Source organism: Maylandia zebra, linkage group LG2, assembly GCF_041146795.1.
Source record: "Maylandia zebra isolate NMK-2024a linkage group LG2, Mzebra_GT3a, whole genome shotgun sequence".
Taxonomy (NCBI): Eukaryota; Metazoa; Chordata; class Actinopteri; order Cichliformes; family Cichlidae; genus Maylandia; species Maylandia zebra.
In genome coordinates this window covers 38,011,800-38,038,217 of record NC_135168.1, presented here as the reverse complement: position 1 = coordinate 38,038,217, position 26,418 = coordinate 38,011,800, and the positions used below count along the sequence as shown (strand labels likewise).

General features: G+C 41.1%; 2 protein-coding genes across 2 annotated transcripts; one reads left to right on the top strand and one right to left on the bottom strand.

Annotated features, from left to right (window-relative positions):
* Nucleotides 1–1,600: 1,600 nt before the first annotated feature.
* atp7a (ATPase copper transporting alpha) lies at nt 1,601–17,796 on the bottom strand. The gene is made up of 23 exons (XM_004576384.4): nt 17,517–17,796; nt 16,122–16,250; nt 14,484–14,988; nt 12,384–13,166; nt 12,049–12,261; nt 11,791–11,954; nt 11,458–11,619; nt 11,271–11,347; nt 9,083–9,305; nt 8,689–8,922; nt 8,481–8,572; nt 8,042–8,169; nt 7,007–7,161; nt 6,782–6,916; nt 6,507–6,701; nt 5,276–5,458; nt 4,966–5,179; nt 4,728–4,874; nt 4,504–4,646; nt 4,110–4,313; nt 3,680–3,797; nt 3,471–3,573; nt 1,601–3,372 (listed from the first exon to the last, which is right to left on the bottom strand). The coding sequence occupies exons 2-23, from the start codon at nt 16,239–16,241 to the stop codon at nt 3,096–3,098; spliced, it is 4,575 nt and encodes a 1,524-aa protein (XP_004576441.3). The 5' UTR covers nt 16,242–16,250; nt 17,517–17,796; the 3' UTR covers nt 1,601–3,095.
* Nucleotides 17,797–20,394: 2,598 nt separating this feature from the next.
* Nucleotides 20,395–25,534, top strand: fbxl3l (F-box and leucine-rich repeat protein 3, like). Its single transcript, XM_004540927.4, has 5 exons — nt 20,395–20,730; nt 22,066–22,426; nt 22,698–22,820; nt 23,029–23,200; nt 23,797–25,534. Exons 2-5 carry the CDS (start codon nt 22,085–22,087, stop codon nt 24,438–24,440), a joined length of 1,281 nt encoding a protein of 426 aa, XP_004540984.1. The 5' UTR covers nt 20,395–20,730; nt 22,066–22,084; the 3' UTR covers nt 24,441–25,534.
* Nucleotides 25,535–26,418: the final 884 nt, after the last annotated feature.

Below are 26,418 nucleotides of genomic sequence, written 5' to 3'. Positions count from 1 at the left end.
TATTCTGACTAGTCAGATCTGATTACATTTGCCAAATCTGTACTTTTTAAACCTCTGTCAAGGATTTCAACCTCCTGGTGTTCACTTTAACTCACCTGCCAAATGAGTGATACTAAACAAGCCTTCTCCAGGGATACACCCTTTAAAATGGGATGTTATAATAGGCCAGCACGGTGCTATTTCATGTCTGAATAATCAGTGTTTATTGTTCTATTTATTCTAATTGCCAGACACGTGTGAACAAACCACTCTCTGGCTTGTTGAAAAGTATTCTTCTGCCTCTTTAGTGACACAGAGGCTGTGTTCAGGAACACTGACAATAAATGTTAAATTCATATCAATCATTTCAGAAAAAACACGCTGGTTCTTACTTCTACCGAGCCCAATTCTAGTATGAGAGATCTAATAACAACACAAGGTGGCAGAAGTGTTTTTACATCGTTATATGCATTTAGAGTGTCAGATATAGATGTTATAGATGTTATAGACTTCTCATGGATGCTATTTGTCAACGCCACACCTAAATGGTTCATCTCGCTAACACTCTGCCTGCTTTGAAAACTTCAAACAGTAACACATTTCGAGTCCGGTGAGTTTGAGGAATGCACAAACTCCCAGCCAAAAAGATATCTGAAGCAAAGACCTCCAGCGCCCCCTTTTACTTTATCGGCACCTCAGTCATATCTGCACATGCCATGACCAAGTTCAAGCCAAGCGAGCTGATAAAGCAGGTAGATTTTACGCTCTGTACTTTTGTTCTGCAGTCAGGATTCAGATAACGCGTGTTTGGACACAGTTGATTAACCTGTTGTGTCTAAAAGAATGTGTCTGTAAACTGTTGTAAACTCGCTTTCGGTGCCAGGCCAAGCGCATCACCGGACATTTTTAAAATCACGAGTGGGAGAAAAAAAGAACAAAGATTAACTCAAAGCAACAAAACTCACACCTTTAACCCAACTCAAATGTGTTTCTGGAACCCAGCGTGCATTCAACAAAAATTAAATGTTTTTGAAATATTTACAGACTCCTTCCCATATGATGTAATTTTTTGTGAGGTGTTTTTAAATGTTTAAACTCTGTAATCTCTTTGAATTTATCGCTGTAAAATTACAATTCTAGATTTTCAGTGTTTTCAGAGAGACGCCCTGGAGCTCTCTCCAGTTTATTTGAAGTGAAATTTGTTATTCTCGTGTTCATGGTGAATGAATGTAGCACTTTCCAATTCCAGCTGTTTGCGGTGTGTCTAGAAAAGCACAATGTTGTAGCAGATTTCCAAGTGCTGCACATTTTTAGAACCACACCGATTTCAGTCCGTGCTTGATCAGTTAACTCTAACAATTAAGAAAATTCAATTTACCAAATCAAATGAAATTTCAACACAGCCAAAGCGAGACGAATCAACTCGAGAGGAAGTCATTTATAGCTTGCATTAATAATTTTTAAAATACTGTGACAAAGAATGTTTTCTGATTGTTTTGCAGTACACTGGGGTGATGTAATGTTTTGACTAACCAGATGAAATAAACTTGATAAAATCCCACAGCGAGGGTCGTTGTTGATCCACAGTGCCATCTAGTGGCTTAAAGCAAAAACAGCAATGTGATGTTACGAAAGCATTTTTATTCTAAAAGGCACACAATGTTCAGAAGAACGCGCAAACATGGACACAGATATCTGAGGCCTTATGGACACTTGAAAAAGGCATTGCACAAAAACAGCATTCTGGCAGAACTGACCAGACCAGAGTGCATCATGGGGAAGTGGCAGGACGTGCTGATGTACTTCTCATCAGGAGGAAAAGCAAGAGAGAAATAATTCGGAAACCAAAATAGCTCAACTGTTTTCTAATGATTCACAACAGCAGTGGCTGTTCAGCATCCTCCTCAAATCTGGTGGGATCTAAATAGTACTGAACTATTACTATTATTCTAGCGTTTGCTTCTCAGTAACTTGTTTGGCGGACTGCTGGGACACAGCTGTGTTTACTCTGTTCGTGCTGAGTCTCTTTGATCAAGTGCAACAGCATCAATCCTATTAAAAAGGAAAGAAAAAAAGCTGAGAAAGTGACAGCCTTGCATTAACGACAGTAACACAACCTTGCTTACTGCAGACACAAGGATGGACACGACGGCATTTAGAGTTCAGCCATTTCAAAACACAAGCCTAATTGCAACAACTCAAAGACATCCAAGAACATCATAATCCATGTAACAACTTCTGCTTCACTGCAACAGCAAACAATCTTCACATACATTGACAGATGACTGACTACAGCTGGAGCGAGTTGACGCGTGCTGAAACTAGAGCTTAAATCGACCTTCAGCAGACCTCTGCTCACACTTTGTGAAGATCAAGTCCAAGATAACCTCTGAATGCTGCTATCTTTGGAATGTGTTGGAATTGCCGGGTGGCACTTCAACTGGCACTTTAGGTAACACTGACATTCACATCTCACTCCTTAGTTTTGCTTAACAATCCCTTTTGCAGCTTGTTATAAAGTTTTTATGCATAACTTTTCTAAGCAATCACACATTTTTTGGGAACGTCAAAATCATAATTTACATTTGGATTCAAGAACTTCATGTTTTACATTGATGTAGTGAAAAAAAAATAGATAAATAATAGTATAAATAGTTTGGAATATAATTATACAACACTTTTCCATTTAGGGAGATTAACTAAAATAAAACTCTACTCTGTCCACTCTTAGGAAGGGAACCACTGTTTAAATGTCTTTGGATAGATGTTCAAGATTGTAAAGTTGCAACGATGATCACAGCTCTGCTTCCTGGATGTGGCACCTGCTTCATGGCTCTGAAGAAGCTGACACGGGAGAGTTGTGGATTGTAGTGTCAATGAGTTTGTCTAAGAGTGTCCCCAAGAGCGTAACCTCAACAAAACCCATCTCATCATAGTCTGAAGAGTGTGATCAGTGGGTTGGGCTAAAAGAAAACAAGGGAAAGCTTTCTTCACGTAAACAGTGCTGGCCTGAGGGCACCTACAGCAGATGGAAGGGCCATTATTCAATGTAACCCTTTTGACTTAGCATGGCCCAGCCTGGAATAAACGCACTTTCTATTGTAAGCTCCTCAGATTCAACACAAGTCATCCTCGTGGCTCGCAGCGTCCCCGACCAGCAGCGAGTGTTTGTCGGGGTCACCGAGCACGAAGCTGTTGACTGAATGCTTGTCAGAGCGCAGCGAGTTGATTGAGGCTCGACTGTAGTTGACGATGCGGTCTAGCAGACTAAGTTTGGGGGACGGGCGACGCATCTCGCCCATGCCGATGTGGACGCTGACGTCAGACAGGCTGCCCTGCCGCCTGCTGGTACCCAGTCTGGCCTCCAGCTTCTCTGCAGTGGGTTTAGTGTAACTACATAAAGATGAAGGGGATAAAATGGACAGAAGTTTTTATGAATTAACACAAAATACACACAAAATACTTCAACAAAACCCCAAATATTTCATTACCATTTAAGTAGAAGCGAGGACAAAACCACAGAGACTGATGACAACGCCATGGCAGCAGAGCCCATCCACGGCTGTAACACCAGGCCGATGGGAAGGAACACCCCTGTAAATAGATGAGGTTCGTATTTCCACAGAGCTCAAAGTGATTTCACTATGATACTAAAAAAGTGGATGACCTCACTCTGCATTCAGCCCACCAAAGAACCTACCAGCAGCAATAGGAATTCCAACCAGGTTGTAGATAAGAGCGAAGACAAAGTTGATCCTGATCCTCTTGACGGTCTTTTTAGAGAGGTCAATACTGCCGACCACATCCAGCAGGTCATTCTGAAGACAAGAGAACAACACTGGGTAAATGAGCAGGGCGTTAATAGCAATTTGTGGCAAAAAGGGGAAAAAGTTGAAATGCTTTAAGTAAAATCCTCTCAGCACAAAGCTTTAAAAAACAAACAAAAAACAAAACAGATCAACTGTTTTTATTTCAGTCTACAAGGTTTTTTATGTTAGACTTTTGTTTCTCAAGTTGGAGAGTCACCGGTGACCTGTTGTGTTGTCTGCATGCGATTCACATCATCCTAAATATCATCTGTGCCGCTTTCATGTTACAAAACAGACACCTTTGTCGGATCAGATTCTCACCCTGATCAGCACCACATCTGCGGCCTCTATGGCCACATCTGTCCCGGTTCCTATGGCGATGCCCACGTCAGCCATGGCCAGAGCGGGCGAGTCGTTGACGCCGTCACCCACCATGGCGACCCTCTTTCCCGCCTGCTGCAGCTGTTCCACTTTGGCCACCTTGTGGGAGGGCAGCACCTCAGCGAACACTTTCCTGATGCCGACCTGGTGGACAAAAAGCAGAATGATGAGCTCAGAAATCAAACACGTGTTGGGTTTCCAGCTTAATATGACATTAAAGCAGAAAAGCAAAAAAATCGAAGCCATCATCTCTGTTACAACTTCACCATCTAGTAACAAAAGTCTAATGATAGCATCAGTATTAATCAGCTCTTCATTCGTCTGCTTTGCTTACCTGAGCAGCAATAGCCCGAGCTGTCTTGCTGTTGTCTCCAGTCATCAGCACAACTTCCAGACCCATGTTGGTCAGCGTGTGGACCGCCAACTCAGCCTCTGGTTTCACTGTGTCTGCTATGGCTATCATTGCACACAGCAGGTCTATGCACAGAAAAAAAGGTTTTTAAGTTTCAAGCAGTCAGAAAGTGAGAGAAAAGAGTCAATTTTAACATTGCTACTCACCGTCTACGGCCACCAGAACAGCAGTGCGTCCTCTGCGCTCGTGCTCGATCATGGCTTCGTCGATTTCAGGTGTGACTTGCAGGCAGTTCCTCCTCATCCACTCCCTGTTCCCAATCAGGACTACATAGGTGGCTGTCTGAAGCAGGCCTGCAAACAACAGCAAGAAGGCATAAAAGCAAGTGAAACACAACTTTACAGCAACTGTAATCGTGCAGTAGGAATGCACTTCCAAACATACTTTGCGGCTGTGGGTCCATGATGAGTGGATGGGAGCTGGTGCATGTCCGGCTGTCGCTGATCTGGACTAGGACACTGTTGCGCTGGTTGTTGTCCTCGCTGTCACTGTCCAACTGCTTCAGCAGACTCTCTGTGTTGCTCACCTGACATCGGATGCCACAGCCCGGCACCGCCTGAAAGTCCACGCACGTGCCAAGAGACTCTGTGCCAAGCTCCTGCACGCAAATAACAATGGATCAACATCTTCCACATATACATACTGTAGATTATCATTCATCTCACCGTGGGGTCAAATCTGATGAAAGGCAAACCTGTTTGCAGTATTTGGTAATAGCGGCTCCGAGCGGGTGTTCACTGTTGTTCTCAGCTGTGGCTACAATGGCCAGCAGGCGGGAGCGAGGCATCTTATTCCCCTCCACCGCGATCTTTACTTGAACAACCTTTGGGGCCCCGTATGTAATGGTGCCGGTCTTGTCAAACACCACAGACTGAACCTGCATATGAAAGATAATATTATAAGTTATTTACTTTGTGACCCCAGAAATGATATCTAAATATAAAAGACGTTTATCACCTCCAGCATCGAGAATTTAATTATTTATTCATGTGTCTCATCTTTAACAGTCTTTAAGATTTTTTTTTAATATTTTTTAACGATTAAAGCAGGAGATGGGAATTTCTTTTCAGAATAACAGCTCTCAAGCAAATTAAAGAATGTGGAAAAATTATTACAATTCATGAAACAGAAAACTACAATATAAAAATACTGGCACCCCCAGTGCTACCCCTCAGGCTTCTAGTAGATATACCTACTGTATCAATTTCAAAATCCTACAGCACCTTGTTCTCAGAGAACTCTGACCTTGATCATGCGGTCACTGAGATTGTAAACTGAGATTTTTAGTAGATACACCTATGGCATGAATTTAAAACTCCTCATTCGAGTTATCGCATTCACAGACATAACAGGGTGATGATAATACCCTGATAACCTCCTGAAAACTGGGGGGGGGAATCTTCCCATTGAACATTTTTTGTTTGACATGTTTTTTGTGATTTCCTTCCTCTTTGAAGCTAAAAGAGGCCACTCAAACACATGACATATCAGTGGAAAACCCAGGATGTCCTCTATTTAGTACATCAGGACTTAGTAGGGTAGCTCAAATAAGTCAAAAGATATAGACCAACAACAAAATGTCCATTACAGAAGACATAAATGAATAGGCTGGTTTTCAGGAGGATCATACTTGAGAGGTGAAAATAACCCACTAAAACAAAAATACAGTAAATGCACTTGTGAGGTCTAAAAACCTCATTTTAGATGATGGAAATAAATCACTATGCATGTCACGTAATCGAATAAGTGCATACATGTGGCACTACATCGATAAATCAAATTTAATGCATTCAGTCTCACCCATCTGATATCTGCCTGCATTTATATAATTATAATTTTATTCAATGTGTTAAAACTAACAGATGCTTTCTCATATATAACCGCCTGGCTAACACAGAGGTGTCAGAAAATCATCATTAACACACCTTATGCGCCATCTCAAGTGGCTCTCCCCCCTTTATCAGGATGCCATTTTGGGCTCCGACCCCTGTGCCCACCATGACAGCTGTCGGGGTTGCCAAGCCAAGGGAACAGGGACAGGCGATGCATAACACGGTTATGGAGGCCTGGAAGGCGAAGCGAACCACAGCCTCAGTCCTGGAAATGGATTTGTCGTAACCCTGCGTGAAGGAAATGATGTTAGCTTTTTTCCAATTCACAAAAATGACATAAAACTGAAGTAAAAGGGAAAAGAACTCACAGGAAAGTACATCTCCACCAGAGAGAAGTTCAAAAAGCCAATGATGATCCACGCGATCAGGGTAAGCACAGATATGCCAACAATGAAGGGTACAAAGTAGCCACTAATTTTATCCGCATACTGCTGGATGGGAGCCTAAAAACACAAAGTAAAGACATAAACACTTGTACAGCGTTACTCTCAAAGCTGGTATATACAGTGCACAGGCCAAACCATGTAATTCACCTTTGAAGTCTGAGCCTCCTCCACTAGTTTGACAATCTGAGACAGCGTAGTGTCCATGCCAACATGTGTAGCACTGACGAGCAGAGAGCCGTTCTGGTTAATGGAGCCTGCAATCACCGAGCTCCCGGGCTTCTTCGTCACTGGCATGGCCTCACCTGGAGTCATAAAGCAACAGCTGGTCAAAAAGCTGCAGTACAGGTAAGAAAAAAATAAACAAAACACACCCACTAATATTTGGTTTGGTTCCCATAGCAAGTTGCACTCCAACCAGATGCTTTTGGCCTTCTGGAGAAAGGTTTTAAGGTCGGACAAGACAAAGACTGAGCTATTTGACCACCTTGACAAGAGTTATGTTTGGAGGAGAAAAGATAAGGCTTTCGCATCTAAGAACACTGTCAAGCATGGTGATGGTAGCATCGTGCTCTGGGCTGTTTGTTGTCAGTGGATGCCATGTAACAATAATAAAATAACAACAAAGGAATTCTTCACCTTCCCCTGAAATCAACAGCCAGAAACACACAACAAAACTGCTTCTGGAATGAATGAAGCAGGCTAACATTAAGCTTCTGAAATGTTTTTTCTCAAAGTCTCAACTTCAACCCTATTAGAATTTTTTGCATTACGCTTAAAAGTCAGGTCTGTGCCAAGAAACAAACTAATTTAAATGAACTCTACCAATTCTGCCAAGAGAGGTCAAATGCCCAGGAAGAATTATGTCAAGGTTGTTGATGGCTACCAAAGGCACCTGGTGAGGTGCAACTGGCTGAAAGAACTAAATATTAATTCTAGATTAGAGAAAATCCAAAATAAATCTAAACTTATGAACCAAATTCTTGTCTTTTTAATGTAATAAAAGATGTATCCTGTACAATCATTCCACCCTAGAAAAATAAGATTTCAAAGAAATGATTAAAAGCCCCAAATGACCATGAGATTCATGCCCACGATGAGCATAAGTGACCTATTAACACTTTTTATAGATATCCAGCACCAGTCCATGCATAGATACAGGTCCTACAATTAATGACGACCAACCTGTGATGAGGGACTCATCGGCCATGGAATGTCCTTCAATGACCCTCCCATCGACTGGAAACTTTCCCCCAGGAACGACTTTGACTATATCACCCCTCTGAACCAGCTCCACATCCACCTGCTCCTCACTGCAACACACAAACATAAAATAATGTCAAATACTAAAAACAAATTCATTTTTGACACTGAAAAAAATAGTAAGATTATTAATAATAATAATGATACTAGACTGTTTAGGAAAGGCTGTTAGAAGACACACAAGGTCAAAATTGTCAATTAAATCTGACACTAACTCTGGAAACTCCCCTGCTGTTTTTTTATACACCCTTTGTTATGCTGTTGTCTATTTCAACAGGTACTCTAACTGCAAACATTTCATTATGTTGTCATTTCAAACCAAGTCAACATGTGAAAGGTGAGGGTAGAGAACCAGGAGTACCTGAGAACTGAATTATCACTGCCGAGAGTGACGACTGTGGCCTCAGTGGCTTGTAAAGACATCAGTTTGGACAAAGCCTCAGAAGTCTTGCTCTGGAAGACGGCACATAAAACAATTTGACTTTTTATACATGTGTGTCGATTTGCAGACTTTTCAAAAAAGTAAAGTTACTTGAAATGTCACAGATATTAATAAATATGAGCTAAACCTTGGCTATCTGTTCCAGCCAGCGTCCCAGAGAGATGAAGACAAAGAGCATAGGCGGTGTGTCGAAGAACGTGATGGGATTGACTTTTGCCTTCTCCGCTATGGCCACAATTAGGACAACGCATGAGTAGGTGAAGGCTATGGAAGTGGCCAGAACAATTAGCACATCCATGTTCGCAGACTTGTGTTTCACGGCTTTCCAGGCTTGAACGTAGAAGTAGCGACCTCCAATAAACTAAGGAGAGAGAAAAAAACAAACAAAACAGAAATCATTAATATGACTCCACGACTTTTCTCTCCTGAGGGCAAAAATTAATACTACTATTACTACGACTACTACTACTAAAGGTTCCCTATCATGTTTCCTGGGAGTGAAGTTAATCCCTGTGATTTACCTGTACAGGCACACAAAACAGGAAGGAGAGGAGGTTCATGATGGAGAGGCCTGGGAGCAGCTGTCTCTCCAGAAACATGGTGGAGTGGTAGCGGTTGCGGTCCTCTGCCGTATTGTTGTGATGATGTGAAACTGTCATCTGGTGGTCCATAATAATCATGTAGATCATCATACCCATCACAGGCACACAGAAAACCAAGCTCACAAGGAAAGACTTCCTCCACCTTAGCAAGGGAAGATAATATTCACTTAGTAACAGGTTTTTTTTAAAACGACAAAGCAAACATATGCTGACTTTAATAATCATAACAAAAAGAACCAAGACACAACTCTCTCACAGCCAGTATGACTAAACAAAACTACATTCATACACATTTGGAGCAATATTTTGTGGGGCGATATTATAATGATATTTATTAAATAAATATAAATGCTCTGGGAATACTACAAACAACAGGGCTAATCTCATGCACCAAAACCCTGAGATAATGTTAGTCGAGCCAACTTACATTAAATCATCTCAACTCAAAAACCGTTAAACACTGGTAACATTTAGCTTGACAAAGCAACCTCCTAATTCACACCAAGCTAATGGCTCAGCCACACAAGTTAAATAAAATAAAATAGAATAGAAAGGGTTGCTCAGAGCTTGAAGGTCTTACACACTCACAATGACTTTAGATCGAAAGTTGAGTGAACAGGTCGCCTGGTCACAGTCTGACTTGAACTGACTGGAATCACTCAGAGAGATTGTTGAAGGTTTGACAATAACTGCAGTCTAATTTATAAATGCAGACAGATGCCAACATGCTGCCATCAGTCTGATTATGTTCCTATAGTACAGGAAGGCCACTGAGTATCAATGTCAGTTAAATTTCTGCTGAATGTGTAAATATTTCTATCTTTAGTGGAACCACTTATCACACTTCACAGATAGCATGTTATTGCCAGCTTGACCCCATACAAATGCAGAATGATATCAGCCTGCAGTTGAATGGGGTCTGATATAAGACTGATACCAGACTGACCCGGTCTTATGACGCCACTTATGCCTGGCTTTCAAGCCAGTGTTGTACGGTTAACAGTCTATTTGGAGGAAAACCTAAATAAATAAATGAAGTGAGATAACATTATTTTAGATAAAACAGATAATAAAGTTTACCTCTGCTGATAAAAGAACAGGTGACAAATCGCAATAATTGTTACTGCAATACTCAGCATATTTCAAAATGTTAAAAAGTGCAATAATATGAAATAGTAAATGAAGTAGTATGATAACATCGTATCATGAGGTGTCTGGTGATTCCCACCTCTCCTAAAATATTTGATCTCTGACAGCATTTTTGGATGCTTGTAGAAACCACAGGTTTGCAGGTCTTATTAGTAGTATTATTTTTTAAACAGCTTTTTATAAAATGGCACATGATATTATTTAAAATAGTGCAAATCAAGTAAATGGCTTCAAAAACATAAAAAATTTGAATAAAGAAAAATGACAGTTATATGCTCCACGTACGACACATTGTACCGTATCCTCAATTTTGCCCCCCAATTTTCAAATGAATGCATGTGCAGCTGAGTGTAAGGTCAGTGTTACAGCTTCTGCTCCCATGGGCATGCGAGAGGTCGCTTGGATCTGAAGGACGTAAATAAGAGAGGGACTAAAAACAGGGCTCTGTCCCATGACCTGCAGCAAGACACGACACTACAATGCTTAATTACGCATGCACCCTCCAAGTGGACTTGGCCTTCGTGGCCTTGCATATGAAATGTTTTCCCTCAGCTGAGAGTGCTTTTTAGAGCTGAATATGAAAATAACCTCCTCTGAAGCATATTACATGTGCAGCTTAACTTAGCTCGATTACCTTATTGGGTACAAAGAGAGCTACATTTGTGACACTGACAACTAGCTTCACGCTCAACATACCTCACTAACTGATTACTTTCAATCCCTAGTATCACTCTCTGATAAGTTTACATTTTACTGCCTATAATGGCCTAAGCACTTCACTCTACAAAAAGATTTTTCTTAGGAAAGTCAGATAAACGATCAAGCCAACATTCAAATGAACAAAAAGGAAAAAGAAAAAGAGTTTGAACACCAGACTCATGTCCCAACACAGTATGGTAACATACATAACTACACAAACAACAGGTTTTTAAATTGACAAACACCAAATGCTGCTTACTGTCGTATCTCTTTGCTGTGGTCCAGGTGGCTGGCAGTGCGGTCCCTCTTTACCAAAGACGCTTCAAACCCTAGATTCTACAGAAAACAAACTCCTGATGAGGCCTTTAAAGACTTTTATCCAGACCAATGAATTAGTAAAAGTATAACTGAACACATGCATAAATAAACAGAGGAAGGCGTAATACCTCAATCAGCTTGATGATGTCTCGTGGTCCAATAACTTCAGAGTCGAATTTAATGTGTGCTTTGTTGGTTGCCAAGGCAACAGAGGCATAGATAATCCCCTTTTCTTTCGTGAGGTTGGATTCAATTTTGTGAACACAAGAAGCGCACGTCATTCCCCTGACCTGAAAGAAGGTGAAGAGGAACAGACAAGCAGATGAAGAGGTAGAAAATAATGAGAATATGAAGGGAGGAATGCACCTCATCTAGTGAATCCTTATTGAGAAATGTTTGTTTATGGTTTTGCATGCATGCATTAAAGAACATAAAGTCAATGCAGCCTCACAGTGACTCACCACTAATTCAACGTTTCCACCTGAACCTTCATAGTTCTCCATAACAGAGGCGGTGAAGCCCAGCTCCTTCACGCACTCGGCTACCTTCATAGGATCGGTGACTTCAGGGTTATAACGGACCTCTGCTTTACTCGCCATTAGTGCCACCAGAACAGAGTAGATACCTGCACAACATTACAGATTTTCTCTTTATTTCCTAAGGAAAAACAAAAAATTATCCTATCAAAAAAAAAAAAAACCCAAAAAACTTTAACACACCAGGTTCATTCTTGAGATTTCGCTCAATGTTTGACACACAGGAAGCACAGGTCATCCCGCCGATCTGGATGTAGCATTTAGAGTTGGTTTCTCCACTAAGTCCCTGTGGGGTTTCTTTGTGGTGGTCACTGTCCACCTCTTTACCTTTGACAGGTGCTATACTTGAAGACTTCGATGAAAGAGGATGTGGCGCAGGCAGCAGAGAGTTGGTCTCTGTTTACAAGAAGATTTCTTCATTAATGATGCTAATTTTGCTCACTAGCCTCTAAAAATAAAACTGCTCTGGGCCTGAAACCATGTGGGTAATTAAATGCCAACATAATCGGTCCTCTTACCAGGCAGAAAGGCATCAAAGCCCATGTCCTCTATGGCCTCCCTCAACTCCTCTGGTGCGGTCAGCAGAGGGTCGTACTCAAAGATCCCCTGGTGATCAGTCAGAGAGACCTCGGCTGACATGACCCCTTTCTTTTGGGAGATCATGCCTTCAATGGACTGAACACAGGAGTTGCATGTCATGCCCTCAATGTGGATATTCACCACAGATCCCAGTGGCTGATTAAAACAAGGCTGCAAGACAGCAGGTTTAGCCTGGTTTGCTCCTGTAGGCCATGATGATGACGGTGGTAAAGTGCGAGCAGGTGATGTGGACACAGGACTGAGGGGACCGGAGGAGTCCCACGGTTGAGTCTTAAAGTTTCCTGGAGGCAGTGCTTCAATTGCCTGCTGCAGCTGAGTCACTGTGACCTTTTGGGGGTCATAGCAGATGGAGGCCTTCTCATTCTCCAAAGACACCTCCACAGAAGACACACCAGGCAGCACTGAGATATTGTCCTGAATGTTGACCACACAGGAACGGCAGTGCATGCCTTTGACCCTAAGCGCGACGAGCGTGGTGTCTATGAAGATTTCAGTCTCCTCCGAAGTCTCAGATGGCGACGAAATTGTTTGTTTTTGAGAATCAACAAAGCGCTCCATTTCACTGGGGGACAGCTGCAGGGGGCGGGGCTTAGACTTCACAAAGGCCTTGAATCCAACCACAGTAATTTGATCAATGATGGTTTGGACAGTGAGGAGGTAAGGCAGGTAGACGAGTGTAGCTTCCTGAGACTCTAAAACAACTGTGGAAGAGATGGAAACAGGAAAGTTAAAACAGAAGCACAAAGCAAATAAAAACAAATGAAATTCTTTGACAAGAAGCGGAAGCCACTGTGTGTGAAACAAGGACAAAGATGTTGGCAGAGAATCAGACACACGAGATACAATCGATGTGAGATCATTTTGATGGTCCAGCTTAAAGCTTCAGGAGACAAAGCCTTTACTTCACTCTGAAGGCCGTTACACACTGAACATGTTGCATAAAAACAACACAAAATTCCAGATCTGAACTTGGCCTACATACAAACCAAACACATTATATTTTTTGTGGAGCATTCGTCCTCAAAAAAAAAAAAAAAAAAAAAAAAAAAAAAAAAAAGTTCATCCTGATGTTTCTGAAACAAGAAAAGAAGGAAACAGATTCTGGGTTCATCAAATTCTCACAAGAAAGCAGCAGCAAGGACAATTTTACGCTTTGATCTAGAAGTTAAAACTGTATCACGCTCGCTTTTGTACATATTTCAGGATGTCAGTGGGGCACTTTGAGCTCTTTTATCAGAAATGGGACCACGCTTGAAGAGGGAGAGATAATTTCATTTCAGAGAGACGATTATGAGCCGGAGCAGTGTTTAGCCATGATGGCACTTGTTGCCAAATATACTGATCTGATTGGTCAGATTTGTTTATTTGGATCCAAAACATCAGAAAGTTAAACTACACATCCTGTATGAACGACTGCAAAAAGAATAGGTGAGCCCAAAAGATATTTTTAGCTCACAAAATATTTGAATGATTTTACATGTCCGGAGTTGTCTTATGCCAAAAACCCAGGGTTAATAAGTATGAACACCATGCAAAAAAACAAAAGAATCCTCTTCAATACTGAGCTTCAGGGCAACAAACTACAACAGTTAAAAACTGACTTCGAAAAATTTCAAATACGCATAACTTTTTCTGTTCTTTTTATAAAGGAAAATAAATGTCATCATTACTATAAAACTTCCCTTTTTGCGTCAGTTTGAAACAAATTTGACAGAGCAAACAGTACACTGACAGGCTGTGCAAACAACCACATTGAACGCAGGGATCATGCTGCACTCAACCACCATAATCCCGTCTACAAGTCATTCTTTCCAACCAGACGGGATTTCATGAGTCATAATCATATCGTACTAAACAATCTCTACTTGCTGAACCTAAAGACAGCCTCGCTGATCCACAATGACATGACACCTGAGATGTAGGACGTGCAATTCAGCAGTTGCGCTACAACATCTCTTCCAGCTCAGGCTGTAAAGTTATATATGACTGCAAATTTGCAAATGGGTCGAGTACATCACCTTTGATCTTTTGAATCCCTTTGAGTTTGCCAATCTTTCCTTCAATAGTGGTAATACAGGAGTGACAGGTCATTCCTTCAATGCGCAGCTTAAGGATGGCCGCTCCACCTCGCGTGGTCTGAGATGGAGAGGAGGTGGGGTCTTTTTGCAAAGGGCTGCTCGGTGTGGAGATGTCCGGCGGTGTTACGCTGGCCACCGCCTCACTAAGCTGCTGCGTGGACGTCAGGGAGGGAACAAAGGTGACGGTGAGGCCCGTCTGTGGCAGGTTCTCTCTGACATCCAGCACTCCCTGAATTTGTGATAGTTTCTTCAATGCTTCCTGTTGGGCTGTGGGTGTCATGCCCGAGGTGGAGACCAACTGGATATCAGTAGGGACTGGTGTGGCTTTGCTGGAAGCTGGCAAACTTGATTCAAAGCCCATGTCCTCAATGGCCTCTGACAGAGACTCTGGGCTCTGATGGCTGGGGTCAAATATGACAGTTGCATTCTTGCCCTCTAAAGACACCTACAAAAGTGGAGTTGAAAGAGAAAATGTAAAATGGAGTCAACAAAATTGGAATAAATGCTAAGCTTAACCTTAATATGCAATATAGCTACATTTAAGATGTGGCTTCTATTTTATTCAAGCAACAATCAGATTTACCTCCAGTGATACTCTTAAGCACTTAATGTCGGTTCAGAGTTAATTCCGATACTATGAAAGGGATATTTTTGGTCTTGTGTAGCTATACAGATTCCTTAGATTTTATTATCACCTAACGCTTTTACTGTCTTGTCTGAGAACTAAATCTTTATTAAAACAAACAAACAAAAAAAAGAAAAGAAATGCATGACTTTGGCAAGCTCACAGCATGTGCTGTCAGCATGATCCCCTCAGCTCTCACTTTAGCAAGAAAGAAACATGTGACACATTGAAGGCATCGCCTGACTTGGCCGTAAGTTAACCAGCAAGTGAGTGAGTAAGTGTGGCTGCCTGCAGGGTTAACCTTTACTCTCAGAATAAAGGGGAAACACTAATCCGACAATGACTGTTCTACTAAGAACATAAAATAAATCTATTTACTCTTCGCAGATCATGTCTGTATAGATTAATGTAAAATAATCCAGGACCTAAACTGTCTTAAGACACAAATGACATTTTCTGTGGATACACACAGAATTTATTGAGCTGATGTCACAGTCCCGCAAAGGGCAGAGCGCTATCTGGAACACACTATTACATTATCGTCTCATTTACCCTCAGCCTCGGGGGTAAACACACAATAAACAAAACAGCAGGCCTCAACTATTGCAATTAAACCCTCTCTCATGGCTACATTGATGCTACTTGGTTCTTAATCAGATGAGCGAGTCCCGAGGGGGTAAGATTAGGGTATCAATCAGGCCTTTAGTTAATATACTTTTTTTCTTTATGAGATCTAATACATGGTTTTAAAATACTTGACCACTGTTACAACATCTAGTTATTTCAGATCCTGTAGTTAAACAGTAAGTATCACGAGGGAAGTATTGAGTCAGCAAAATGTTATTATCAGTTCCTCAACAAAGACTGCTGCATGACATTTAAACTAAAAATTAATTAAAACAAAATTCAAACCCACTAACCACCACAAACAGCTCTAAAGAGCCCACGTTTACCTTTATATGCATCACTCCAGGAAGAGACCCAATGCGCTGCTCTATGGACTGGACACAAGAGCCGCAGGTCATACCCTCCACTCCAAGAGAAACTGAACACAGGCTGCGTTTATGTGTCATGACTGTTTCCTAAAAGAACACAAGAAAGACAATGGTTTTCCCACCAAGTCTTTGCTTTGAGGAAAAAGATCACGAAAGCTGAGTAGAGAAAGACGGGGTAGTTCTTCTCGAAATGACAGTTATGTTAATGTATGGGGCAAACACAAACACGCATGCAAAACTAAACATACACGATGCCTTATATTACCAATAAAGTGTTTAATTTTAAATCGAGACATCCGTCAGGGTTATCTTTGCTTTACTAAAATAAAAAAGGCTTAACATCAGATATAAAAATTGCTCAGCTTAAAGTTTGCCTGTTTTTAAAAATGTGTCATCAGGGTGAATCTCCATTTTTATTTCTATAGCAAGGTTTGAAACTGTCAGAAAAAGACAGTAGGGTGATGTTATTCCATGTGCACAGCTGGTCTGCAGCTTTACAAAAACTAAACGAATTTTGTGACATGCAATTGGTTCTTCCAATTCTGGTACATTTACTAGACAAAAAGTGGAAACAAAACAAAGCTTTGTTTGTACAAGACGAGAATTGTTCCTGTACTTCCTTCCTGGCATGGACTAATCAGGTTGTCCAAACATTGCCGTTCGAAGCTGAAGCTTGAAACATGATCCCAGTTTCATTTGGCTTACAATAACGTTCGTTTCGTTGATGGGCTGGAAACATATCTAAAGTTCAAGTTTTGGTGGATAAATAATGTTTAACTTAAGTATAATCTCTGTTATCCCCTCCTGGGCTTTGAGTGAATACTGTCACACCTACAGACGATCACTTACGGATCTGCCGCATAAACAGCACTCTTGGCTGTAGCTATAGCCGTTTAAAATCACATGAAACGGATGAGGTCGGATCCTCAGGTCGGATCCGTTGAATGACATAAAGGGACTCGTATGACACTAGAGAGAAAGACCCGGGCCACGTTTAGAAAAAGCGAGACACCGATGAACTAATCTAGATAAACATTAGGTTAACACAGAAGAGGTAATTTAGTGAATGTTTTAATAGTTTTTAGAAAAAGGTCAGTTATATAAAAAACGCATCGGCTACAATGGAACGTAAAGTATTTGTAAAGCTAGTTTGGTGACTTTGTCAGCCGTACGAAAAAGCTACTGATCCCTTTTGTGAGCAGTATTTGTAACAGAAAGTATCACCTCCACGGAGCTAAAAATACCAAAAATATTACCTAATGTCTTTTTAGGATTATATAGGAAGCAATTCCGTCTCTTACTAGTTGCAATGCGGCCAACGTGACACCACAGAAATATCTGAGAAAAACTTACCGTCTCAGTTCACAGCGTGAAGCAAACTGTTAGCCACAGGCTAGTACTCCGACTGTCAGAGCAAGCTAACTAGCTGGTATCTACTCTTCATCCTACGTTACAGTCAACAAAGCGGACACGTCGCTGCATCGTGAGGACTGCTAGAAATAATTGACAGTGCTGGATTGAGAGTTTTCTTCCTCTGTTATCACAGAACTCTGCTATGTGTAGCTGATTTTGTTGCGTCTCCTCATGCTGACGTGACGAGCGGCTGCATTCCTGTTTGTCCAGGGATAGAGGCGGAGCTAGGAGAGTTACGGCAACGTAAAAGGGTGTAGTTTTTCCCTGTACTTTGCCTACAAGGCTGTGGCGTTCTCTAAAAGTAACCATTTTTTATATAAATCGCGGTTAAGTGTTGTTAGATTAGATGTCATGCAAAGAAGTTACTAGTAAGTTAACGGGTTCGCTTTAGTGGACTCGAATTATCAGTCGACAGTTTAGTTTACGAGCCTTGAAGACGAAACTCAGGGTATAAACAAAGAGCAATAACAGAAGAGAATTTATTTGTCCCATATTATTTATCCCATTTTTTTCACTGCAGTCGAAATAATAATAATAATAATAAATTTTAAGATGTATTCATGCTTTTTCTATGTTGCATTTTGCTTCTCATCTACCTACAGATATTAAGGTTGTTATAGGCAACAAAAATAAACACGAGACTGAATGTAAAAAATTAAGACTTAAACTATGGAACCTTGATTCCTTCACTGAAAAAAATAAGTAAATAAAGTAAACAATAAAATAATATTCAGGCAGCACTGAGTCAAAATGTCAAATTGTTATGTCTTTTTGGGTTTTTACCCCAAAACTTCAGGTTAGGTTTTTCAAAATGTCGAGTTACTCACTCTGACTTGTGAATAAGTTGAAATCTTAAGTTATTTAGTTGAAACTTTGAGTTACAAACTTGCTGAATTATGGCTTACAAAACAAACAAAACAAAACATCAGTGACATAAAGCCTTGCAACCATAAAACTTTACTGTTAGTCTTTGTCAGTTTGGGCAATTTCAGTGTCAACGTTTAATTGTCAGTGTTGTGTTCAGTTTTTCAGACCTAAATGAAAAGCTGCAGATCTTGTCTTTTCCCTAATTACTGCCAGACTTGTTGAATCAATGAACAATTAAATAGAACCTGTGTGACAGAGTAAGGAGGATAACAGAAAAAGCAACACATTGTGCAACAATCTAAAGAAACTGCTGAAAAACAAAATAACTGACATCTAAATGATCCCCGAGACTTTTGGGAAAACATTCTGTGGCAAAAAGTTGAACTTCTGGAAAAGTTTACTAATACTCTACTAATAATTTCTCATCAAAAGATTGGACTTTTGACATCAGGCACTTTGTGACACTGACTGCGAAAGATTCTTTGTAAATAAACCTCTCTTAGTTAAGACCCCAGGCTGCACAAGAGTCTGTGCCCAAGGTTTTCTATGTCAGTTTTCTACAAATTGTTCTTGTGCCTTTCCATTTCAAAATAATTTTGGAAATGCCCTGCACAATGTAGTCCCCAGAGTGATAAACATGACCATCTCTTCTTGTCTGCTCCTCCCTCTCTTGCTATTCCACTCTGCAAACTCAGTATCCAGACATGCAATAGGCCTAAAACACTGGGGTTGCCAAAAGCCCAAAGTTCTGTAAGGTACTGAGAAATAGCAGCCAAAGTCAGAGGAACAAACTGTGATTTACAACTTGATTAGGATTAACAGGTTAAAATAACAACAAAACCATGCCAGTATTTTTAAGAGCAGACTGACACCATATGACAGTATCTGTTAGGTTAAGGCTGTGTGCAGGCAGGAATAGGACCCAAGGTGCAGACTCCGGAGACAGACGTGAACTCAAAAAAGGCTTTAATTTAATACTCAAAATATAACTGAAAAAACTCAAAACAAACTTAAACTAGAGAAATGACAGAACACACAGCTAGGAAACCGGTAGATCACGACACAGACACAGAGAAACACTGGGCTTAAATACACAGAGGGAGCAATCAGGGAATGGGTAACAGGAGGGAAACACAGCTGGGGCAAATCAGGCCTAACGAGACAAGAGGAAGCAAAACCAGACACATTAACATCAGACATGGACTTTCAAAGTAAAACAGGAAACACATAACACAGACTGAACAAAGACACAGACTCATATGCAGGCACTACAAAGGGAACAGAGACGTGGGAACAGGGCAGACACAAACACTGACTGAACACGGGGATATAGGAACTTAGGATACACATAGACGCGAACTAGACAAGGGGATGCAGGTGATAGGGGAGACATAAGCCATAAGACGGAACTCAAAGAAACCAAAAACTAGAAAGTATAAATAATAACATAAACTCAAACACCCTGGGTCAACGACCCAGGCATCCTAACAGTATCCAGATGTAAACATCCGGTTTGTTTGATGTTTTTCACCTTGAGTTTGTAAACCCACACGTGATTGCTATTTTTTTAATGAGTTTAGATAAATGTAAACGTTTTTATCAGGTATAGTTGTTTTGCCATCTGCTTTAGATGTGCCAGTTTGTGAAGCAGCAAGATTCATAACACTAAGAAACCACCTGACGTCGTTTTCTAACTTTTCTTCACCGCTGACGGCCGCGGTTAATAAACTGCTTTAATCGGCACAGGTTCGATAATCAAGGGTTTATAAAGTGTGTTCCTGTGTGGGGTTTTAATGAGCATGTCCACAAGATCACTCTCTCCGTCACACAAACACACGCACGCACGCACACTTTGACACACTGACCTAGTTTCTGTGTGCAAGCGTGCACACACTATCTTGTGCCCTCTGCTCATGAGGACAACAACACTCATTGAGTGACCACATAAATTAGAATTAGTATAAACAGTCCTTTCCAACTTCCTGAAATGTGAAAATATATGTCCTCTGCTCACGCAGAACTGTTAATCTGTTTTTCTGCGCGCAAGATGGTGGTGGGAGATGCAGATCCATGTTTTCCTCAGCTCACGTGTACCGGCTGCTCGGCAGCGCCCGTCAAGCTGTCGCTAAAGTGAAGAGAGCTTATTATGGGAGCTGCTCCTGCTGTCCTATATCAACAGCAGCCAGCATTTCTGCAGTCATCTCCAGCCATGGCTCCAAGTGGACGCTGTCATCTCAGCTGGCAGAGCACGAAACCCTGCGGAAGGCGTCGTTTTTAAGCCGTTCGGGTAAGTAACTCTGAGCTTTATTGATATTTTGGACTGTGAGTAAAAGATCGATTGCGGAATTGGAGGAGGCTGGAGGAGAAGGGCTGTGTTACGATTCGGTCAGCTTTGCTGCAGACTCATAAATGCTCATAGGACACCTGCATTTATGCATTTTAAAGTTTCTGTTCAGCTTTTTTTAAGCATGTGCAACATGCAATAATATGCAACGACGGTAACAACAACAGCAACACAATACAATGCAAGGAAAGCAATAGTAGTGGTAATAACAGAGGGACAATACTATAAATGGTTTTAAAACAGATTAGTATATTTCATAGTTAGTGAAACGCGAACACCATTAGCTGATACTTTATTTAAAAGACCTTCGTACATATTCTGGAGCCAGTATTGACTCTTGAATAAAAACAACATCAGCTCACAGACAGATTTTTACAGTGCATCTCTGTAGGGTTAGTTTTTAGACACTTTTAGCTTTTAGACTGGTCGCTGTTGCATTAAATTATGTCGGTGCTTATAGTGTCTAAGATTGTTTCTTCAAGTGTGGTGGTGGTAAAGGACAAAGAGTTCCGTTTTAATATCAAGTGCTATATATATATTACGTACCTTATATTTGTGTTATACAGTGCTCATATGTCCTTTGACATAGTTGGTACTTCATAAATCTAGTTCTGACAGCATTTATTTGTTTGAGTTTGGCTGTCATGTAACGCAGATAACATAGAGAGTTATATGTTAGAGAACTCTGTGCTTTTAGTGGATAAATATAAAGTTCTTTGTTCTTTTTTTAAATTATACTAAACAGAAAAAATGTCATTTGCAAATACTGATTGTGTGAAAAAAAAGAGAAAATTCTCATTGGATCCAGACACATTTAAAACTCTCTGATTTATCAGCACGTTGGTAGCTCCATAGTTACACATTTGCCCAGCAAGCACAAGAACCCTGAACTCTGAAAGAAACCTGAGACTAGAAAAACACTCAAATTGGGGCTTTGACAGAAAGACAATCACGTGTAAAAATGTGGTGACTCCCTGTGAATAATGGAGCAGCCAAACGCAGCTTCTTTATTATATCAGGGCTTTAAAAACATACAATTATAAAAGAAAATAATTAATGAAGCATTTCAGGAAGCTATAATTAAGTGGGTAAATAGTGTTAAAGCAGATAATTATAGAATTGGAGATGTTTGTCCCTAAACACAAAACCTGTTCAGTGCTACCAGCATAAACTGAGTTCACACTGTACTGCAATTCATGGCTTGTGTAATCCCAGCACAGTAAAATCTTAACCCTGCACTGCCCTTTTAAACACACCTTTGATTTTATGACACCACAGTGGGCTGATTTGCTTCAGAATGAAGCGAGGAAGGACAGGTCTGAAATCACAGTGCCAGATTTTCCCCTCCCTCGGAGAGCGGGCTAAGAGACCGAAGTGGATGACTCCAGCACAAGACTGGGGAAACCTGCCCCATCACGTCGTCCTGCAGATCTTCCAGCATCTGTCCCTGGTCGACCGGGCCAGGGCATCATCCGTGTGCCGGTGCTGGAATGACGTCTTTCACACCCCTGACCTGTGGAGGAAGTTTGAGTTTGAGCTCAATCAGCCAGCCACGTCCTACTTACGCTCCACTCACCCTGACCTCATTCAGCAGATCATCAAGAAGCATGCCCAACACCTGCAGTATGTTAGCTTCAAAGTAAGAGCCTCCCCTGCCGTCTCTCATTTCCTCTCACCTGTTTCACCTGCTGTGGCCTCTTTCTCTTCTTCCATTTTCACAACACACTGTCTTATAAACAATACCTGCCCTCCTTAATCTGAACTGCTGCAGAATTGAGCATCACATGTCAGCAGTCTTGGCATCGACGTGCTTAATTATCTCAAGTGATTCTTACACCTCAGTCTTTCATCAATTATTTTAATGTCTCTTTCCTCCTCTCCAAAATGTTGAATCACTGCTGGTAAATCAGGTGGACAGCTGCACCGAATCTGCAGAGGCAGCTTGTGACATTCTCTCTCAGCTAGTGAACTGCACCATCAAGACCCTGGGGCTGATTTCTACAGCACGGCCCAGCTTCATGGATGTATCTCAAGTAAGAAATGGCCTGTTTATATTTGATTTTTTTTTTAACACACATAATATATGCTGGTATTTCAAGTCATCATGAAGATTGTATTCACCTCTTCCCCTGGTGCATTATTATTTTTTGCACTTCCTGTAAAAAGATTTGCACAGTTTTCTACATCAGCAATAACAGATAATGAATCCTGGTTTGATGAACATCGTTGGTATCTCCTCAGGCCCATTTTGTGTCTGCCCTGACGGTGGTGTTCGTAAACTCCAAGTCATTATCCTCCATCAGGATCGATGACACCCCAGTGGATGATCCGTCCCTGAAGGTGCTGGTTGCCAACAACAGTGACACCCTTAAGTTGCTGAAGATGAGCAGCTGTCCTCATGTCTCCCCAGCTGGTTAGTACACCTGCAGTATTTTAGCTTCAAAGTGGGCACTGTGAATACTCATCAGCAAGATGCTCAATTTTGCTTTTCTTGGAACTGAGGTACTTCAGCATGGAACTGATTGCCAAAAAGAAAATTAAATTCACAGACTGTTTATGAAGGTGAACATAAGCAACATGATGTCACCTGTCAGCTTATGGACTCCCATTATGAAGCCTTTAAACTATATGACAGGGGAGTTGAGCTGACCCTAAACCCAAGCACACTATAGGCCAGTTGGGTAGTAACCTGACAGTCACAAGGTGGCCCCACCGTGAAATCGTACCGTACCACCATAAAATCATCAGGAAAGTGTTTATTGTGGCCATAAAGCAAGTGAGAAGTAACGTTATCTTCTTATAGATTTCTTTACAGTTGACCCCTGCTGCCCAAGAAAGAATGCAGCTTTAAGGACAAACCTTTAATACCCAGAAGCTATGAACACCTTTTAGTATACAGTCTGTGATTAAGGGTACAACCGTGCCTCAGCTAACATACTCATATTTAAAAGGTATATACATTCTCAAAGGCTCTAAAACATTAAGACACTCTTCTCTCTTTTTCATAAGGTATCTTGTGTGTGGCAGACCAGTGTCATGGCCTCAGGGAGCTGGCGTTGAACTACCATCTCTTAAGTGATGAGCTTCTTCTTGCCCTGTCTTCTGAAAAACACGTTCACTTGGAACACCTGCGCATTGACGTGGTGAGTGAAAACCCCGGCCAAACACATTTTCACACCATCAAGAGGAGCAGCTGGGAGGCTTTGATCCGCCACTCGCCGAAGGTCAACATAGTCATGTATTTCTACTTGTATGAGGAGGAGTTTGAGCCCTTTTTCTGCGAGGAGACCCCCGTCACCCACCTGTACTTTGGCCGAGCTGTTAGTAAAATGATGCTAGGCCGCATTGGACTGAACTGCCCTCGGCTGGTGGAGCTGGTTGTGTGCGCCAATGGCATTGAGCCCCTAGATGAGGAGCTAATCCGCATCGCAGAGCGCTGCAAGAGCTTGACAGCGATCGGGCTAGGCGAGTGTGAGGTGACCTGCAGTGGCTTTGTGGAGTTTGTGAAGATGTGCGGGGGCAGGCTGACACAGCTGTCAATCATGGAGGAGGTACTGATCCCAGACAGCAGCTATAACATAGAGCAGATCCACAGTGAGGTGTCGAAGCACCTCGGGCGGATGTGGTTTCCTGATATGATGCCCACCTGGTAGGCTGACATGAAGCCAGAGCTATCAATGATGGCATTAAACTATGGTTACAGTTTACAATTTTAATAGACATAACATTTAGAAAAGGAAAAACGAAAAATCCATTTCAAGATGGCCCCTGACTGGAAAGCCCTGCTTGGAGAAAGACTTTGGGCCAGAGAAGCACAGGCATACACGTTTGGCTTTGTGTAAGATTGGAACCCTGCTTTCCCAGGTGAAAATCCACTGCCAGCGCACCACCATCACCCTATCTCTATCATGTGAAAATTATTTGATTTCTTATGTTCTTGCACATTTGTCACACTTACATGTTTCAGATCATCAAACGAATCTTAATGTCATACAAAGAGTCAGAATGAATACAAAATGCAGTTTTTAAATAACAATTAAATTTATTAAGGGAACAAAAGCAATCCAAATCTACCTGATCCTGTGGGAAAGAGTAACTGACCCCTAAACCTAATAAGGGGTTGTGCCACTCTTGGCAACAAGAGCTGCAATCAAGTGTTTGTGATAATTTGCAATGATTTTTGCCCACTCTTCATTGCAGAAGAAGAGTTGAAAACACTTAAGGTCATGGCGAAGTATCTCAATCTAACTTCATACTTTCACTTGGCTTCTCCCAAACATTCACTTTGTTTGTTTTTCGGGGGTGGGGGGTGGGGGGTTGTTTTTTTGAGCCATTCAGAGGTGGACCTGCTGATGTGTTTCAAATCATTACCGTGCTGCGTAACCCAAGTTTGATTGAGCTTCAGTCCATGAAATGATGACCAGAAATTCTCCTTCAGGATCTTTTGGTAGAGAGCAGAATTTATGGTTCCATTAATTACAGCAGGTCATCCAGGTCCTAAAGCAGATAGTTTGATTGCAGTTCTTGCTACCAACAGTGGCACAACCACTTATCAGGTTTAGGGGGAATTTGTCTTTCAAACACGTGCCAGGTAGATTTGGGTACCTCTTTTCTCTCTCTCAGTAAGTCATTGTTCAAAAAAACTGCAAAATGTACTTACTTCAGTTTTCTGTGTCTAATATTAAAATTTGTTTGGTGATCTGAAATATGTAAGCATGAGAAATAAGCTGGGAAAAAAATTAGGAAAGGTGAAAACATTTCTTCACGGCGCGTCTTGGCCCGCTCACTATGGGTAATTTCTGTAGCTGTTGTGTACCATCAATGAATTTTATGTAAGAATAATACACTTCTCTGAAAATAGTTCATGCATAAAAACGTTTGATTGCTTTCTGTCTGTCACTAAATGTTGTAATGAAACATGTTGGTTGCAGTTGAATGATGGGCTACATTTTTAACCATGGTGTATAAAAGAGCGTGACGCTGCCATCTGCTGGTCGTTGGTAGGGAAAAATCCCCCAAACATAATTCACAAGTTCTTTACGTTTCTAAATCTTTCTGAAAATCTTAAAATTAATGAAATAATTAACCAGTTAATTTAAAACTCTTCCTCAAGTTACAGATTTTTCTGAATTTAACCACATTTGCATGCATTCAGGTGAGGACACTAACCACAGTGATACTGGTTCATTGCAGAAAGGACAGGAGTTTCCTGTTGAGCCGGAGCGAGTCACACCTCCATGGAAAACACAATGGGTCTCTTTTGTCTGTTGGCCTGTTTTACTTTGCCGTCTTTTCATTTAGTTGACAGGTGTTAAAAATCAGGTAATAGCAGGTATTTGACTAAAGGCTTTGAACAGAAATGAATATGCAGAACTCAGATTAGGTGATGTGGTGACGTGGTCAGTTTATGTTCTTTTCTTTTTTTCCTTTTTTAAAAAACAAAACAAAAACATGTGCACTTAAAAAAAAGATTTGCTGTCCTCATAAACACGAAGCAATAATTTTGAGGCAAAGGCAGTTGAAATCAATCAAATCAAAGATTTATTTATTAAAATAAGTGATCATTAAGCGAAATATGTTTGGTATAAAATGTACTACCAGATTCCTTTAAATGTAACATTACATGGAAAA

What these genes read in the sequence shown, in the direction of transcription:
- fbxl3l (XM_004540927.4), top strand. Translation starts at nt 22,085, where the DNA reads ATGAAGCGAGGAAGGACAGGTCTGAAATCACAGTGCCAGATTTTCCCC. An exon ending in TGCAGTATGTTAGCTTCAAA is followed by an intron (nt 22,427 to 22,697) that starts GTAAGAGCCTCC and finishes CTGGTAAATCAG; the next exon opens with GTGGACAGCTGCACCGAATC. An exon ending in GCTTCATGGATGTATCTCAA is followed by an intron (nt 22,821 to 23,028) that starts GTAAGAAATGGC and finishes GTATCTCCTCAG; the next exon opens with GCCCATTTTGTGTCTGCCCT.
- atp7a (XM_004576384.4), bottom strand. Translation starts at nt 16,241, where the DNA reads ATGACACATAAACGCAGCCTGTGTTCAGTTTCTCTTGGAGTGGAGGGT. An exon ending in GTGGAAACGTTGAATTAGTG is followed by an intron (nt 11,620 to 11,790) that starts GTGAGTCACTGT and finishes ACCTTCTTTCAG; the next exon opens with GTCAGGGGAATGACGTGCGC. An exon ending in TGTTCTGGTGGCCGTAGACG is followed by an intron (nt 4,647 to 4,727) that starts GTGAGTAGCAAT and finishes TTCTGTGCATAG; the next exon opens with ACCTGCTGTGTGCAATGATA.